General features: G+C 39.5%; 1 protein-coding gene across 5 annotated transcripts in view; it reads right to left on the bottom strand.

The window, feature by feature from the left end:
* Positions 1–2,953: 2,953 nt before the first annotated feature.
* The window catches only part of LOC128702102 (serine/arginine-rich splicing factor 3), a 44,119-nt gene continuing 31,455 nt past the window's right edge, over positions 2,954–15,617 (bottom strand). For 2 of the 5 annotated variants that reach the window (XM_070102804.1, XM_070102805.1), the window contains exons 6-7: positions 13,655–13,721; positions 2,954–3,603 (exon numbers count right to left, since the gene is read on the bottom strand). In XM_070102804.1, the coding sequence (XP_069958905.1) occupies positions 13,655–13,721 (67 nt within the window). In that variant the 3' untranslated portion in view covers positions 2,954–3,603. Of the gene's footprint in view, positions 3,604–13,654; positions 13,722–15,617 lie in introns of those variants that run through there. The other 3 variants (XR_008409019.2, XR_011394335.1, XR_011394336.1) reach the window with 2 other exon arrangements.

Below are 15,617 nucleotides of genomic sequence, written 5' to 3'. Positions count from 1 at the left end.
TCGTGAGTTAAGTCTTAAACTTGTGTCATGCAACACCTGGGAAATGGGAGGCAATTAAATTTGATCCAAGGAAGAGGATTCTAATGAAAGGAAAATATTAAACTTGTAGAGATCATATGACATATGGGGAAAGCGAGGCAATAAAGTTAGATACAAAGAAACCAACATTTGGCGCCTCCCCAAGTTCCTCATATCCTTTGATTTATTATAATCAAGGGGAAGCGCTAATCCCGTAGGATTATACAGCGCCTGTGGGGGGGAGGGGGGATGGAAGGTATTCAGACTCAATTCAGGGAACTGGAGCACAGATCCAATTCCCTAGATCAAGAGCCCCTTACCAGCATCAAGGAACCTTCCTTGAGGGGAAGGAAAGTAATACAGAGCAGATACCGACAGGAACCAAAAGAAATTAGGACAGGCGAGGAAAGTAATACAGAGAACAGATATTGCTAGGAGCCAAATGAAATTAGGATGGGTGAGGAATGTAATACATTACAGATACTGGCAGGAACCAAAAGAAAGTAGAGATACTTAGTTGGCTCATGTGGGGAAGGCTAGGTTAAGTGTGTGGGAGCACTTGTACTTCTGGGATAGAAGTGGAATTTTAAAGGGGTTGGTTGGAGAATGAAGTACGTGAAGGAATGACAGTGCTGTTGCAAGGTTTTCAGACAAATTTTGAAGGTCTTTCAGAATGTGGTGTCAAAGGCACTGTTTTAGAGGACTTTGTGGGATGGTGGAGCACAGGCGATAGAGATGAAGAGTTTCAACATCAGTCTTATCATAGGTCAACTAAGTTCCAGCACAGTTATGGTGTGGGTTTGAGTTCCCTCACTAGTAGGCATTATTATGATACATACCAAGGGGGGAGAGAGGGGTTTCTGGTTATCGAAGATCAGTTTTGCTATATTAGTCATGTTTCTGTTTACGAGCAGGGCGAATACAAGTTTCAATCCTTGTGACTCAGAAGTGTTGAAAATCTAATTATTGTACATCTGAAGCAGCCTGTACAGATTTGATGTATCACCATTTGAGGGATGACAACCTTTCCGTAGCAAGAACCAAGTAGTCACTGCGATCCTGCCAATGATGTGGAGCTAAATTTGTTTTATTGGCTTGGTCAGTATCTTTTGTGCTGATGCAGTACAGCTCACATTTTAGTAGGTGTAATGCATGTCCAATGCAGTGTTTGTAGCATTTCTGTCAGTGGAAGAGGTTTTCAAATGGTGTGTATACTCTTTCAGCACTGTTTGCTCTCTTAGCAATGACCAAGTCACTCTTTCTGCTTCATCTATATGTGGTTCTGGGGATTACCTTCCCCATGGCCTTGTCTCAGACCAGGCCTCCCTACTTGGCAAGTAAATATTATAGGATTAAGAACACAGGAAAGTAAAGGTATGTACTATACTGAATGTTAGTAGTAAAGATTTACTTGTTATATGAAGGATAGATCAGCAATCCTACCAGTGAAGAGTAAGTTTCCATATCACACATTTGACAGGACAGATTGCCACTATCTACCAACCTGCAAATAAGAGGACGACACCTCCAGAACAGAGGTAGACTTAGCAAACCCACCTTAGTAGACGAAAGCACTAAAAGCGCAATCGTCTTTCAGCTAATAGTGGCTGGCGAATCAGAAATGACACCTAGTCGCACCTTCAATTGCCACTCCTGGACCCACAGACAACCTCCAGTAACATTGTACAGCACCTTTGTCAGAAGCCCTGCTAGATGCCAGAATATAATCTATTACCTTCAAGTGGAGTGGTAAGACAACCACAGAACTACTAACATAAGCTATGTTAGAACAAGGATGATAAGTGTCCTTTTTCCCTCTATATAGGAGCTAGGCCTCACTAAATGGTATTTTATATTCCTGGGGGAGAACTAAACTTGTAGGGGTGAAGAATGGGAGGCATTCAGGTTTGATCCAAGAGAGAGTACATGTCTAATTCCTTTTTTCAAAAACCCCTCAAACTTAAAGGAACCTCCCTTGAGATTCCTTGAAGTCGATGGGGGTAAAAAGGGTTAAGGGTAAAATTTAACCAGACACCAAATGGAGAGTTGCAAGATTGGGGTATTTATTTTTGATCCTCAGCCCCTTAGCTGAGACAGGTAGTCCCTCTTGAAGTTGTAATTATAAAACTGACTCCATTCCGTTGATTATGCAAACCACTGGACAATAAATGATATACAAATGTAGTGCATTATCACTCTTAAATCTTAAAGTAAATGAAGATTTAAGTTTAATTTCACACAACAAATTCCCAGCTTAAATTTTAAATTATAATTTTGCTCATCAAATTCCCAATTTAAATTTAAATTATTACAATCATTACTAAGCACTAAACCCATAAGGGTCATACAGCACTTGTATCTACATTAACTACACAAATGGTTTTAATATTAAAGTTCTGACACAATACATGCAAAACCTTGACCATAACTCCATGTCATTATATTAAGACTCAGCTCGGGTAACTGATAACTAAATTGGCCAAGATCTGCCAGTTACATTGTTACTTCTATTCATAGGGAGTGTTAAATATGTAGGGGTCATATAGTCGGGTGAATGGGAAGCATTCGGGTTTGGTCCAGTTCTTTAGATCAAGAGCCCCCCTCACTGGCATATTTGCATTATACTAATTTGCTTTAGGAAGAACCTACTAGTACTTTATGGTCAAACAGCACATTCATTATCAACACGTGTATTTTGAAACCTTTCTCCAAGACCAGGGCTCAAGACCAGTCAGGTTTAAAATTCCACAAATTTCTTGTTAGCTCCTGTTACAGATGCATCTGCCAGTGGCAACAAGGTCCTTTGAACTGCAAAATTACTCCTGAATTAGTTATACTAAAAATCTTAAATGCCACATTTTATTTATTTCTTAAATTTTTTCAAATTTAGCCCGAGCAATTTACATTGGTTGCAGTGTTGGAGTTTATAGATTAGTTGAGGTTTTAAAGATTTTATTTCATAAATATTCATTTGTAATTTTTACATGCAGCAAGACAAATCCCACTTGATAATCAAATATGGGTTTTTAATAAAACAAGATTAAGAACTGTGGAACTTCATTGTTCACAAAAACTTAATAGAAACAGTCCATACCTTTCATTTTAATTTGTACTACCACAATTTACAAATGTTATAATTTTCATCTTTATGGAATTATATGTGAAAGGTATGGCATACTATCGACATTCACCCATTCATACCTTATAAAAACTGGAGAACCCTAAAATGCAAAATAACACGAATCCTACTAGTCTCATGGGGGTCGAATGATTAAGAAGTTAAAAATGTAATGATCATCACAATACTTAGGATCCAAGTGACCTTCATAGTACAGTCAAGTGTTACAACTTGAAAGAAACAAAGAAATATACATTTATAAAATGAAATCAGGTTTTATGACAACTGTGAATTGACAAAAAATTATTGTCAATCTCGTAAAGTGATCATACATTTCTCATAGATAGGCATGGTGAGAAAATATCCTATATCTGAGGCAGCTTCTTCACAAGCTTCCTCCCCACCCGCAGCCTCTAGTTACAAATCCCAAGTGTTCTGAAGACAACTGCCTTCATCTTCATTTGCATCTGGAAAAGAAAATACATACATTAAGAAACTTTGAGAATGGTACTCTGTGCATTCACAAATACAGTAAAACCTCGATTTAATGGACCCCCAGTTAATGGATTTCAGATTTAAGACAATCAGTGCCCAGACAACATTCAATAATGGACAAAATCTGTTCAATCCCAAACTATCTGTCACTCCCATGGTCCACTAGGAAGGTTAATTTCATATTTAATGGACTGTCCATTAACCCTTTCAGTGGCCCACATGCAGAACTGTTACTGAGGCCAGGGGTCCTTCATGTACTTCAATGTCTAGAGCTCAACTCACTCAGATAAACTGCAAGCAGCAAACTTTGGTCTAGATATGAAAGAATAGGCTTGCGTAGTGTGTACTCAGCATAAAAATAATTCTGCCCCACACAGCGCATGATGGGAAAAGCCAAACTTCAACCACACGAATGGTTTAAAATAATGAATCTGCAGTGCCATTTCTGATGGTTGTTATGGGCTTACTGGCTGTTATTTGGTATCAATTGATAGAAAGGAAGACATACCACTGAAATAAGAGATTATTTTGTTTGCTTTTCAAGACTGAAAGTAGTTTGAAATGAGCTCATAATAGTGGAAATATTCAAATTCTTGCCAATTTTCCTGAGGATAGGTATGCCCTCTCTACACCCCAACCCCTGGTCTGATTTATGGGTTTTTAATAGGTTCAATTTAATTATTGGGACGACACAAACCAATCATACATGGTTATATCAATTATCAGAGGGGGAAATCTTCTAATTTTGTGATTATAAATTCAACATGGAAGGCAAGTGTAATATAGAAGAGGCCTGGGGACATGAATAACGAGCAGGGGAAATGTTTTAGTCCTAGTAATGTCTACATTGTTTTGGACTATTTTTGTATTTTGTGTAACACTGGCCAAATTACCAATTTCTGTGTACTTCGTAGGACAGACGTAGTTGAATGAGTAGTTTCTTGTGCTCAATCAATAGAACAGAAGGCATACTAGTGAAATAGCTAAGAATTTGGTCGAATGGAGAAATGGAATTGACAAATAGGACTCAAATTGGGTAAAACTGATGTGTAAATTGTTCTGAACCTGCTAACTTTCCACCTGCGTAATTAAGTTTTCCATCAAATTTTGTACTTTTGGTGTCATCACCTTCAGAAAAAGATTCTCTACCATTTCAGAATAAAAAAAAATAATGGTGTGTGTGTGTGTGTGTGTGTGTGTGGGGATGGGTGTGGATAGTGAAAGGGGTCAAATCAGAACTGTCCATTATTTCTGCAGGATACATGGATTTAACCCTTCGGGGGTTTCGGCCGTACTAGTACGGCTTACGCCCCAGGGTTTTTGATGTACTAGTACGCCTGTATTCTAGCGCCCTCAAATCTAGTGAGAGAAAGCTGGTAGGCCTACATATGAAAGAATGTGTCTATGTGGTCAATGTGTGCAGTATAAAAAAAATCCTGCAGAACACGGTGCATAATGAGAAAAAAAAAACTTTGGCCGTGTTTTTGCATTAAAACGGCAACTTTGCACTGTATTTTTGTATGTTATTTATTGTTGTATTCTAGTTTTCTTGGTCTCATTTTATAGAATGGAAGACATTTTACAGAAATTGAGATGATTTTGACTGGTTTTACAATGAAAAGTACCTTAAAATTGAGCTCAAAGTAGCAGAAATGTTCGATTTTTACCAAAGTTCAAAAGTAAACAAATCATGCCAAGCGTCCAATCCACATCAACTGGTGAGTCTAATATTCTTTCACAAGTGCGCTGATATTATTTATACCATTTCTACACTAATGCAGTAGTCTGTATAACAGTAAATATTCCATTTTTTGTAAGAATAAAAATTCAAAGTGGAAAGCCAAAGAAATATAAGAGGGGCCTGAGGATGTGACTAACGAACAGAGAACTTGTTATTTTAGTGCCAGGAATGTCTTTCTTGTTTATTCTGGACCCTATTTGGAAATTGGCATCTTTTGAAATTTGTGTGAAATTGGCAAAATTGCTGAATTCTGACCACTTTATTGGATAGTTGAAATCGGTAAATGGGTGGTTTCTTGTACTCATTCGATAGAAAAAATGGAGTTCTAGCGAAATAGTTATGATTTTTGTCGACTAGTACACTGGAATTGGCCGAAAATAGGGCTCAAAGTGGGCAAAATCACTGATGTGTAAACATCGTCGAGACAACTAGCTTTGCGAGAGCATAATTCCGTAAGTTTTCCATCAAATTTCATACTTTTGGTGTCATTATGATTGGGAAAAGATTCTCTATCTTTTCATAACAAATAATAATTTTTTTTTTTTGAAAATTTGGTGAACCTGAGAACAAGTCTTTGAGAGGGCCTGGCGACCCTCAAAGGGTTAAATAAATTTCTATTTTTGCAGAGGTGCCCAGAATACAACAGCTTAGAAGTTATTTTTTTTTTTTTTTTATTATCACACTGGCCGATTCCCACCAAGGCAGGGTGGCCCGAAAAAGAAAAACTTTCACCATCATTCACTCCATCACTGTCTTGCCAGAAGGGTGCTTTACACTACAGTTTTTAAACTGCAACATTAACACCCCTCCTTCAGAGTGCAGGCACTGTACTTCCCATCTCCAGGACTCAAGTCCGGCCTGCCGGTTTCCCTGAATCCCTTCATAAATGTTACTTTGCTCACACTCCAACAGCACGTCAAGTATTAAAAACCATTTGTCTCCATTCACTCCTATCAAACACGCTCATGCATGCCTCCTGGAAGTCCAAGCCCCTCGCACACAAAACCTCCTTTACCCCCTCCCTCCAACCTTTCCTAGGCCGACCCCTACCCCGCCTTCCTTCCACTACAGACTGATACACTCTTGAAGTCATTCTGTTTCGCTCCATTCTCTCTACATGTCCGAACCACCTCAACAACCCTTCCTCAGCCCTCTGGACAACAGTTTTGGTAATCCCGCACCTCCTCCTAACTTCCAAACTACGAATTCTCTGCATTATATTCACACCACACATTGCCCTCAGACATGACATCTCCACTGCCTCCAGCCTTCTCCTCGCTGCAACATTCATCACCCACGCTTCACACCCATATAAGAGCGTTGGTAAAACTATACTCTCATACATTCCCCTCTTTGCCTCCAAGGACAAAGTTCTTTGTCTCCACAGACTCCTAAGTGCACCACTCACTCTTTTTCCCTCATCAATTCTATGATTCACCTCATCTTTCATAGACCCATCCGCTGACACGTCCACTCCCAAATATCTGAATACGTTCACCTCCTCCATACTCTCTCCCTCCAATCTGATATTCAATCTTTCATCACCTAATCTTTTTGTTATCCTCATAACCTTACTCTTTCCTGTATTCACCTTTAATTTTCTTCTTTTGCACACCCTACCAAATTCATCCACCAATCTCTGCAACTTCTCTTCAGAATCTCCCAAGAGCACAGTGTCATCAGCAAAGAGCAGCTGTGACAACTCCCACTTTGTGTGTGATTCTTTATCTTTTAACTCCACGCCTCTTGCCAAGACCCTCGCATTTACTTCTCTTACAACCCCATCTATAAATATATTAAACAACCACGGTGACATCACACATCCTTGTCTAAGGCCTACTTTTACTGGGAAAAAATTTCCCTCTTTCCTACATACTCTAACTTGAGCCTCACTATCCTCGTAAAAACTCTTCACTGCTTTCAGTAACCTACCTCCTACACCATACACTTGCAACATCTGCCACATTGCCCCCCTATCCACCCTATCCTTAGAAGTATATACGTATAAAAATGCACAATATATCCCTCCAAACTGCCAATATTCCAAACCCCTCCTGTAGAGTGCAGGCATTGTATTTCCCATTTCCAGGACTCAAATCCCTTCACTAAATATTACCCTGCTCATACTCCAACAGCTCGTCAGGTCCCAAATACCATTCGTCTCCATTCACTCCTATCTAACATGCTCACACACGCTTGCTGGAAGTCCAAACCCCTCGCCCACACCTCCTCCTTTACCCCCCTTCCTCTAACCTTTTTGAATATGACCCCTACCCCGCCTTCCTTCCCCTACAGTTTGTATGCTCTCCATGTCATTCTACTTTGATCCATTCTCTCTAAATGACCAAACTACCTCAACAAACCCTCTTCAGCCGTCTGACTAATACTTTTATTAACTCCACACCTTCTCCTAATTTCCACACTCCGAATTTTCTGCATAATATTTACACCACACATTGCCCTTAGACAGGACATCTCCACTGCCTCCAACTGCCTTCTCGCTGCAGCATTTACAACCCAAGCTTCACACCTATATATAAGAGTGTTGGTACTACAGTGGACCCCCGGTTAACGATTTTAATCCGTGCAAGAGGGATAATTGTTATGCGAAATAATCGTTATGCGAATGAATTTTCCCCATAAGAAATAATGGAAATAAAATTAATCCGTGCAAGACGCCCAAAAGTATGAAAAAAATTTTTTTTTACCACATGAAATGTTAATTTTAATACACACAAACTGAAAAAGGCATGCACAATTACATGACACTTACTTTTATTGAAGATCTGGTGATGATTGATGGGATGGGAGGAGGGGAGAGCATTATCTTCTTACTGTTTAGAAGGGGAATCCCCTTCCATTACGACTTGAGGTAGCAAGTCCTTTTCCGGGGTTACTTCCCTTCTTCTTTTAATGCCACTAGGACCAGCTTGAGAGTCACTGGACCTCTGTCGCACAACAAATCTGTCCATAGAGCTCTGTACCTCCCGTTCCTTTACGATTTGTCTAAAATGGGCCACAACATTGTCATTGAAATAGTCACCAGCACGGCTTGCAACAGCTGTGTCAGGGTGATTTTCATCTATAAAGGTTTGCAGTTCAACCCACTGTGCACACATTTCCTTAATCTTTGAAGTAGGCACAATGGATTCCACAACTGGCATAGGCTTCTCAGGGTTAGCCCCAAACCCTTCAAAATCTTTCTTAATTTCCATACTAATTCTCACCCTTTTTACCACAGGGTTGGCACTAGAAGCTTTCTTGGGGCCCATGGTCACTTATTTTCCAGAAACAGCACCGAAAACACTGTAATAATACGAAATATTCCGAGTGTATGCTTGGATGTTACCGCGGAGGCTGGCTGGTAAACAATGGGACGGCCGGCACATGTGAGGCTGGCTGAGGGCACATTGGACGCGTCTCGGACGAAAATCGGTAAGCGGGTTTTTAATCGGTATGCGCGGCAAAAATTTTGCGATAAAAGTAATCGGTATGCGGAAAAATCGCTATGTGATGCCATCGTTATGCGGGGGTCCACTGTATTATACTTTCCTACATTCCCTTCTTTGCCTCCATAGAAAACATTTTTTACCTCCACATATACCTCAATGCACCACTCACCTTTTTCCCTTCATCAATTCTATGATTAACCTCATCCTTCATAAATCCATCTGCTGACACATCAACTCCCAAATATCTGAAAACATTCATTTCTTCCATACTCCTCCTTCCCAATTTGATATCAAATTTTTCTTTATCTAAATCATTTGATACCCTCATCACCTTACTCTTTTCTGTGTTCGCTTTCAACTTTCTACCTTTACACACACTCCCAAATTCATCCACTAACCTTTGCAATTTTTCTTCAGAATCTCCCATAAGCACAGTATCATCAGCAAATAGTAACTGTCACTTCCCATTCTGTATTTAATTCCCCATAATTTAATCCCACCCCTCTCCCAAACACCCTAGCATTTACTACTTTTACAATTCCTTCTATAAATATATTATACAACCATGGTGACATTACACATCCCTGTCTAAGACCTACTTTTACAGGGAAGTAGTCTCCCTCTCTTCTACACACCCTAACCTGAGCCTCACTATCCTCATAAAAACTCTTTACAGCATTTAGTAATTTACCACCTATTCCATATATGTACTTGCAACATCTGCCACATTGCTCTCCTATCCACTCTATCATATGCTTTTTCTAAATTCAAAAATGCAATAAAAACTTCCCTACCTTTATCTAAATACTGTTCACATATATGCTTCAATGTAAACATTTGATCTACACATCCCCTACCCACTCTAAAACCTCCTTGCTCATCTGCAATTCTACATTCTGTCTTACCTTTAATTCTTTCAATAATAACCCTACCGAACACTTTTTCTGGAATGCTCAGTAAAGTTACTCCTCTATAATTTTTACAATCTCTTTTGTCCCCCTTCCCTTTATATGAAGGGACTATACACGCTCTCCACCAATCCCTAGGTACCTTCCCCTCTTTCATACATTTATTAAACAAAAATAATACCAACCACTCCAACACTGTCCCCCCCTGCTTTTAACATTTGTCATGATCCCGTCAGTTCCAGCTGCTTTACCCCCTTTCATTCTATGTAATGCCTCACGCACCTCCTCCATACTCACATTCTGCTCTTCTTCACTCCTAAAAGATGGTATACCTCCCTGGCCAGTGCATGAAATTACTGCCTCCCTTTCTTCGTTGACATTTAAAAGTTCCTCAAAATATTCTCACCATCTACCTCCATCTCCCCGTCTACTAACTCCCCTACTCTGTTTTTAACTGACAAATCCATTCGTTCCCTAGGCTTTCTTAACTTTTTTAACTCACTCCAAATTTTTTTCTTATTTTCATTAAATTTTCTCCCACTCTATCATCCGCTCTCCTTTTGCACTCTCTCACCACTCTCTTCACCTTTCTTTTACTCTCCATATACTCTACTCTTCTTAAAACACTTCTGCTTTGTAAATACCTCATAAGCTACTCTTTTCCCTTTTATCACACACTTTACTTCATCATTCCACCAATCACTCTTCTTTCCTCCTGCACCACCCTCCTATAACCACAAACTTCTGCCCCACATTCTAATACTGCATTTTAAAAACTATTCCAACCCTCTTCAACCCCCCCTACTACTCATACTTGCACCAGCCTACCTTTCTGCCAATAGTTGCTTATATTTCACCCAAACTTCCTCCTTCCTTAGTTTATACACTTTCACCTCCCTCTTACTTCTTGTCATTTTCCTCTTATCCCATCTACCATTACTCTAACTGTAGCTACAACTAGATAATGGTCTGATATATCAGTTGCCCCTCTATAAACGTGTACATCCTGGAGCCTACCCATCAACCTTTTATCCACCAATACATAATCTAACAAACTACTTTCATTACGTGCTATATCCTACCTTGTATATTTATCCTCTTTTTCATAAAATATGTATTACTTATTATCAAACCTCTTTCTACACATAGCTTAATTAAAAGCTCCCCATATTCAGTGATTATGTGTGAGTGAGGTGAAAGTGTTGAATGATGATGAAAGTATTTTCTTTTTGGGGATTTTCTTTCTTTTTGGGTCACCCTGCCTCGGTGGGAGACGGCCGACTTGTTGGGAAAAAAAAAAATTACTTAATGGACAAAGTTTGTTAAATCCAAAATTTGGTTATTGTTGCAGTCTGCTTGGTAGAATTATTTTCCAATTTAACAAACTTGGTCTGTTCAATCCAAAAACTGTCCATTACTGCTAGTCACAAAAGATACTCGTAAATCAGCTTTAACAGGCACCCCTCCTCATACTAGTCTATTCAGTTTGAGGGGTCACTACTTATATTTTAGTTTTATGCTCAAATTTTACTGAGTGCACACATGTACATTCACTGATTGGAGTTTGCAGTAATTGGAGCCTTGGCTCCTGACCCCTGTCTCTAAAACTATATCAACCAGTATTATTGATTACTGGTCCCTAGAGACCAAGAACTCAAGCTCATCCCCGTTTCCCACAAGCTCAAATAATTACACTACCTGGTACTAAAATTGCCTCCAGTTATTAACTTCATTCCTCTTCTCTACCTAGGAGAGTGAAACAGTACTCTACTTCCTAATATCCCTAAGGCATATTAATCTTTTACCTTTACACTTCTCTAATTGTGGCTGGCCCTCACAATTTAAACTGTGCAGCTTCATGTTCTTATTTACTCTTATCAATTCCTCTTACAACATATTAATCATGTCTCCTCTAGTCCCCTCCAACATCATCAGGCTCATCACAATCTACCACAGATTGGAGAATAAAGCTTAAGAGGACAAAAGGCAAACTATAACATGCATTTGTGTCTTTGCAAGAAAATGCATAACAAAAATGCCATGAGTAAACGTTACCATGTTCATCATGGACCAGTGCTTTCAAATTATTTCTAAATTTATATAAATGACTTAGTCACTAGAATTAAAAATTACTATATTAATTTGTTGAATCTAAAAGTAATTATAGACAAAATATCATCACTTAAAAGTTCATATACAGTAAATGAAATCTTGATGAAAAACTCTTACTATAATGACTAACTTTAAGTCAGCCTTTAGATACAAGGATGGGAAAATGCCAGAACAGTTCTTAAATGTAAGGTATACCAAAATTTTAATATAAAAGTGGATAGGATAAAAAATTAAATAAGCCATAAAATCTGAGTTACAGAAATGGCCATGAAAGTTTGAAAAGTATTTTCACTGGCAGACATGAAGCCAAAACAAGACCAATTAACCATATTCAAGGTCCCAAAAGGATACAAGAAAGTATAGATAAAGACATTTTAACCTCAACAATGGAAAATGAGTAGTCACAACAGTAACCAGTAAAAAGCAGTGCCAAAGGAATACAAAAAAGTGTTTTTACCCATTAACCCTTAAATGGTCCAAACTTATATATACGTTTTTTCAACATTTGAAAGTATGTAAAAAAATGTAGATCTTCTTTCTTGTTTTACATTTAAAAATGTGTAAAAAACTTTTATCTATTTTTTTTTTTGCTATTTTTGAAAATATGTAAAAAATGTAGATCTACTTTTGGAGCACTACGGATTTGAATGTCTATCTGCTTGGACCGTTTAAGGGTTAATAAGTGGGATGTGAAGCTTGGGTGGTAAATGCAGCAGCGAGGAGACGGTTGGAGGCAGTGGAGATGTCCTGTCTAAGGGCAATGTGTGGTGTAAATATTATGCAGAAAATTCGGAGTGTGGAAATTAGGAGAAGGTGTGGAGTTAATAAAAGCATTAGTCAGAGGGCAGAAGAGGGGTTGTTGAGGTGGTTTGGTCATTTAGAGAGAATGGATCAAAGTAGAATGACATGGAAAGCATATAAATCTATAGGGGAAGGAAAGAGGGGTAGGGGTCGTCCTCGAAAGGGTTGGAAAGAGGGGGTAAAGGAGGTTTTGTGGGTGAGGGGCTTGGACTTCCAGCAAGCGTGCATGAGCATGTTAGATAGGAGTGAATGGAGACGAATGATACTTGGGACCTGACGATCTGTTGGAGTGTGAGCAGGGTAATATTTAGTGAAGGGATTCAGGGAAACTGGTTATTTTCATATAGTCGGACTTGATTCCTGGAAATGGGAAGTACAATGCCTGCACTTTAAAGGAGGGGTTTGGGATATTGGCAGTTTGGAGGGATATGTTGTGTATCTCTATACGTATATGCTTCTAAACTGTTATATTCTGAGCACCTCTGCAAAAGCAGTGATAATGTGTGAGTGTGGTGAAAGTGTTGAATGATGATGAAAGTATTTTCTTTTTGGGGATTTTCTTTCTTTTTTTTTTTGGGTCACCCTGCCTCGGTGGGAGACGACCGACTTGTTGAGATAAAAAAAAAAAAAAAAAAAAAAAAAAGTGGGGCAGTAGTAGTGTTTATTTACCAGGACAGGAAAGTATCTCTGGTGATAATACTGTATAATATATATATGAGTGAAATGCATCAAGTTACTGAATGTTAGGCAACTGGCATTATGAAGGATTAAAAGTGGACAGGTACTAAAAGAGTGCAAGAAAAGAACATCTAGTGATAAAATGCCCTAAAATAATATTTATGAATTAAAATACAGTACTGTACACTATAAAATAATGGCTGTCTTTTATACCTTAACAGAACTGGTGATCTTTTGTCGACTTTTCAAGCCGCCAAAAGAAAGCACAATTCAGTGTAGAAAATTTTTATTGGCACCTATAAAAGGAAATGTTAGTGAAGTATAGACTTACCTATGATCGGGATCGGGAACGTCTCCTGAAGTCCGGTGAATCACTTCTTCGGCGGTAGTCATCATACCTAAAGAAAAATAATTGGTGTTTATCTGAATATTTTTTAGCATTCTGCGCTTATGTATTGTGGGCTGTGTGCAGGACACAGAGGCCAGTATGTGAAGCACAGTGAGACTTAAATGTGTAGCAGTGAGAGATCTGTATGCAGGACTCTAGTGAGAAGTTTGCATGTGTGGCAGTGATAAGTCTGTAACAGAGAGGAGTCAGCACATACGGCACAGTGAAGAGGGATCCGCATGTGCAGCACAGCGAGAAAGGGGGGTCTGCATGTGCAGCACAGCAAGGAAGGGGGGTCTGCATGTGCAGCACAGCGAGGAAGGGGGGTCTGCATGTGCAGCACAGCGAGGAAGGGGGGCCTTCATGTGCAGCACAGCGAGGAAGGGGGGCCTTCATGTGCAGCACAGCGAGGAGGGCCTGCATGTGCAGCATAGCGAGGAGGGCCTGCACGTGCAGCACAGCGAGGGGGGGCCTGCACGTGCAGCACAGCGAGGGGGGGCCTGCACGTGCAGCACAGCGAGGGAGGGCCTGCATGTGCAGCACAGCGAGGGGGGCCTGCACGTGCAGCACAGCAAGGGGGGCCTGCACATGCAGCACAGCGATGGGAGCCTGCATGTGCAGCACAGCAAGGGGGGCCTGCATGTGCAGCACAGTGAGAGGTTTGCAGGCATAGTAGTGAGAGATCTACTTATGTACCTTGGTATGGGGTCTGCTTTATACAGCATGGTGTTATGCACGTTAATACTAAACAGTTAATCTAAACGATTCTGACGATCATTTGCCCCACAGCCACATCTCTGACCAGACTTCCTAATTGGAAATAAGAACTATTAAGAAAAATACACAAAGTAAAGCATATACTAAATATACATACAATTCTGCATCATTTACAAGGTTTAATAGACAGAAAAATAAAGACCAATAATCCTGCCAGTGTAAAACAGAAACTTCCATTTCACACACTTATGACAAGATGGTAACTCCTCCCTGGATGGTTGCTGTCTACCAACCTACCTATGTTGTGCTTATGCAGTACTGTGAAGTCTGAGTGTGCATCACAATGTGAGATGAGCTGTTTGTAGCACTGTAGCATTTGATGTGATCTGTGTGTAGCACTGTGAAGGATTTGCATGTGATTATAGCCCCTGTAACACTGTAGAAGTTGCATGTGCTTATAGCACCTATTATTTCTACCTATATAGAGCTACAACAACAGAGCTATGCTCATGGTGTCCCATTTTCAGAACTAAATTGATAATTTTTTTTAATTTCCAACAGATGTAGCACCATTCCACTGTTCTACCACTGTCCATGAGGAAAAAAAAAAATAGTAGTAGACTTAAAACACAAAAATTACTGTACTTTCTTTTGTTAGTAACTGTAAGCACTGTCTCTGTTGATGTGAGCGATTTTCTTTATTCTCTTGTATCCTTTTATCATTATATGTAATTCTGACAAGCTGCTGAATGTTACTGATAAAGGAAAGCAGTGATTTCATGCACTGGGAAGGGAGGGATAACCTCATTTATTAGTGGGATGTGGGGAAAGTAGGCAAGGCAATGGATAAAATGAAAGAGGAGTAAAGTGGCTGGGGTAGGTAGATGGGATTAAGGTAAATGTTAAAAGCAGGTAGGAGTGATTGTTCAGAATAGATGCAAGAAAGAGAAGGTACTAAAGGACTGGTAGAAAGCATGCATTGTTTCCTCTGTGTAAGGGAAAAGGGAACAGGAGAATGTAGGAATGATAGGGATGAGTGTACCAGGTAAAGTTCAAAACAATTAATGAAAAGGTTAAGGGAAAGAAAAAATAGGATTACAAAGGAGCAGGGAAGATTTATGAAGGGTAGAGAATATGTAGACCAAGGTTTTACCTTTAAGTAAATGAGCAGACCTTAAATAAGGGTAAA

The sequence above is a fragment of the Cherax quadricarinatus genome, chromosome 83, assembly GCF_038502225.1.
Source record: "Cherax quadricarinatus isolate ZL_2023a chromosome 83, ASM3850222v1, whole genome shotgun sequence".
NCBI classification, from domain to species: domain Eukaryota; kingdom Metazoa; phylum Arthropoda; class Malacostraca; order Decapoda; family Parastacidae; genus Cherax; species Cherax quadricarinatus.
Note: the sequence above shows the minus strand (reverse complement) of the source record. Positions and strands in the feature narration are given on the sequence as shown.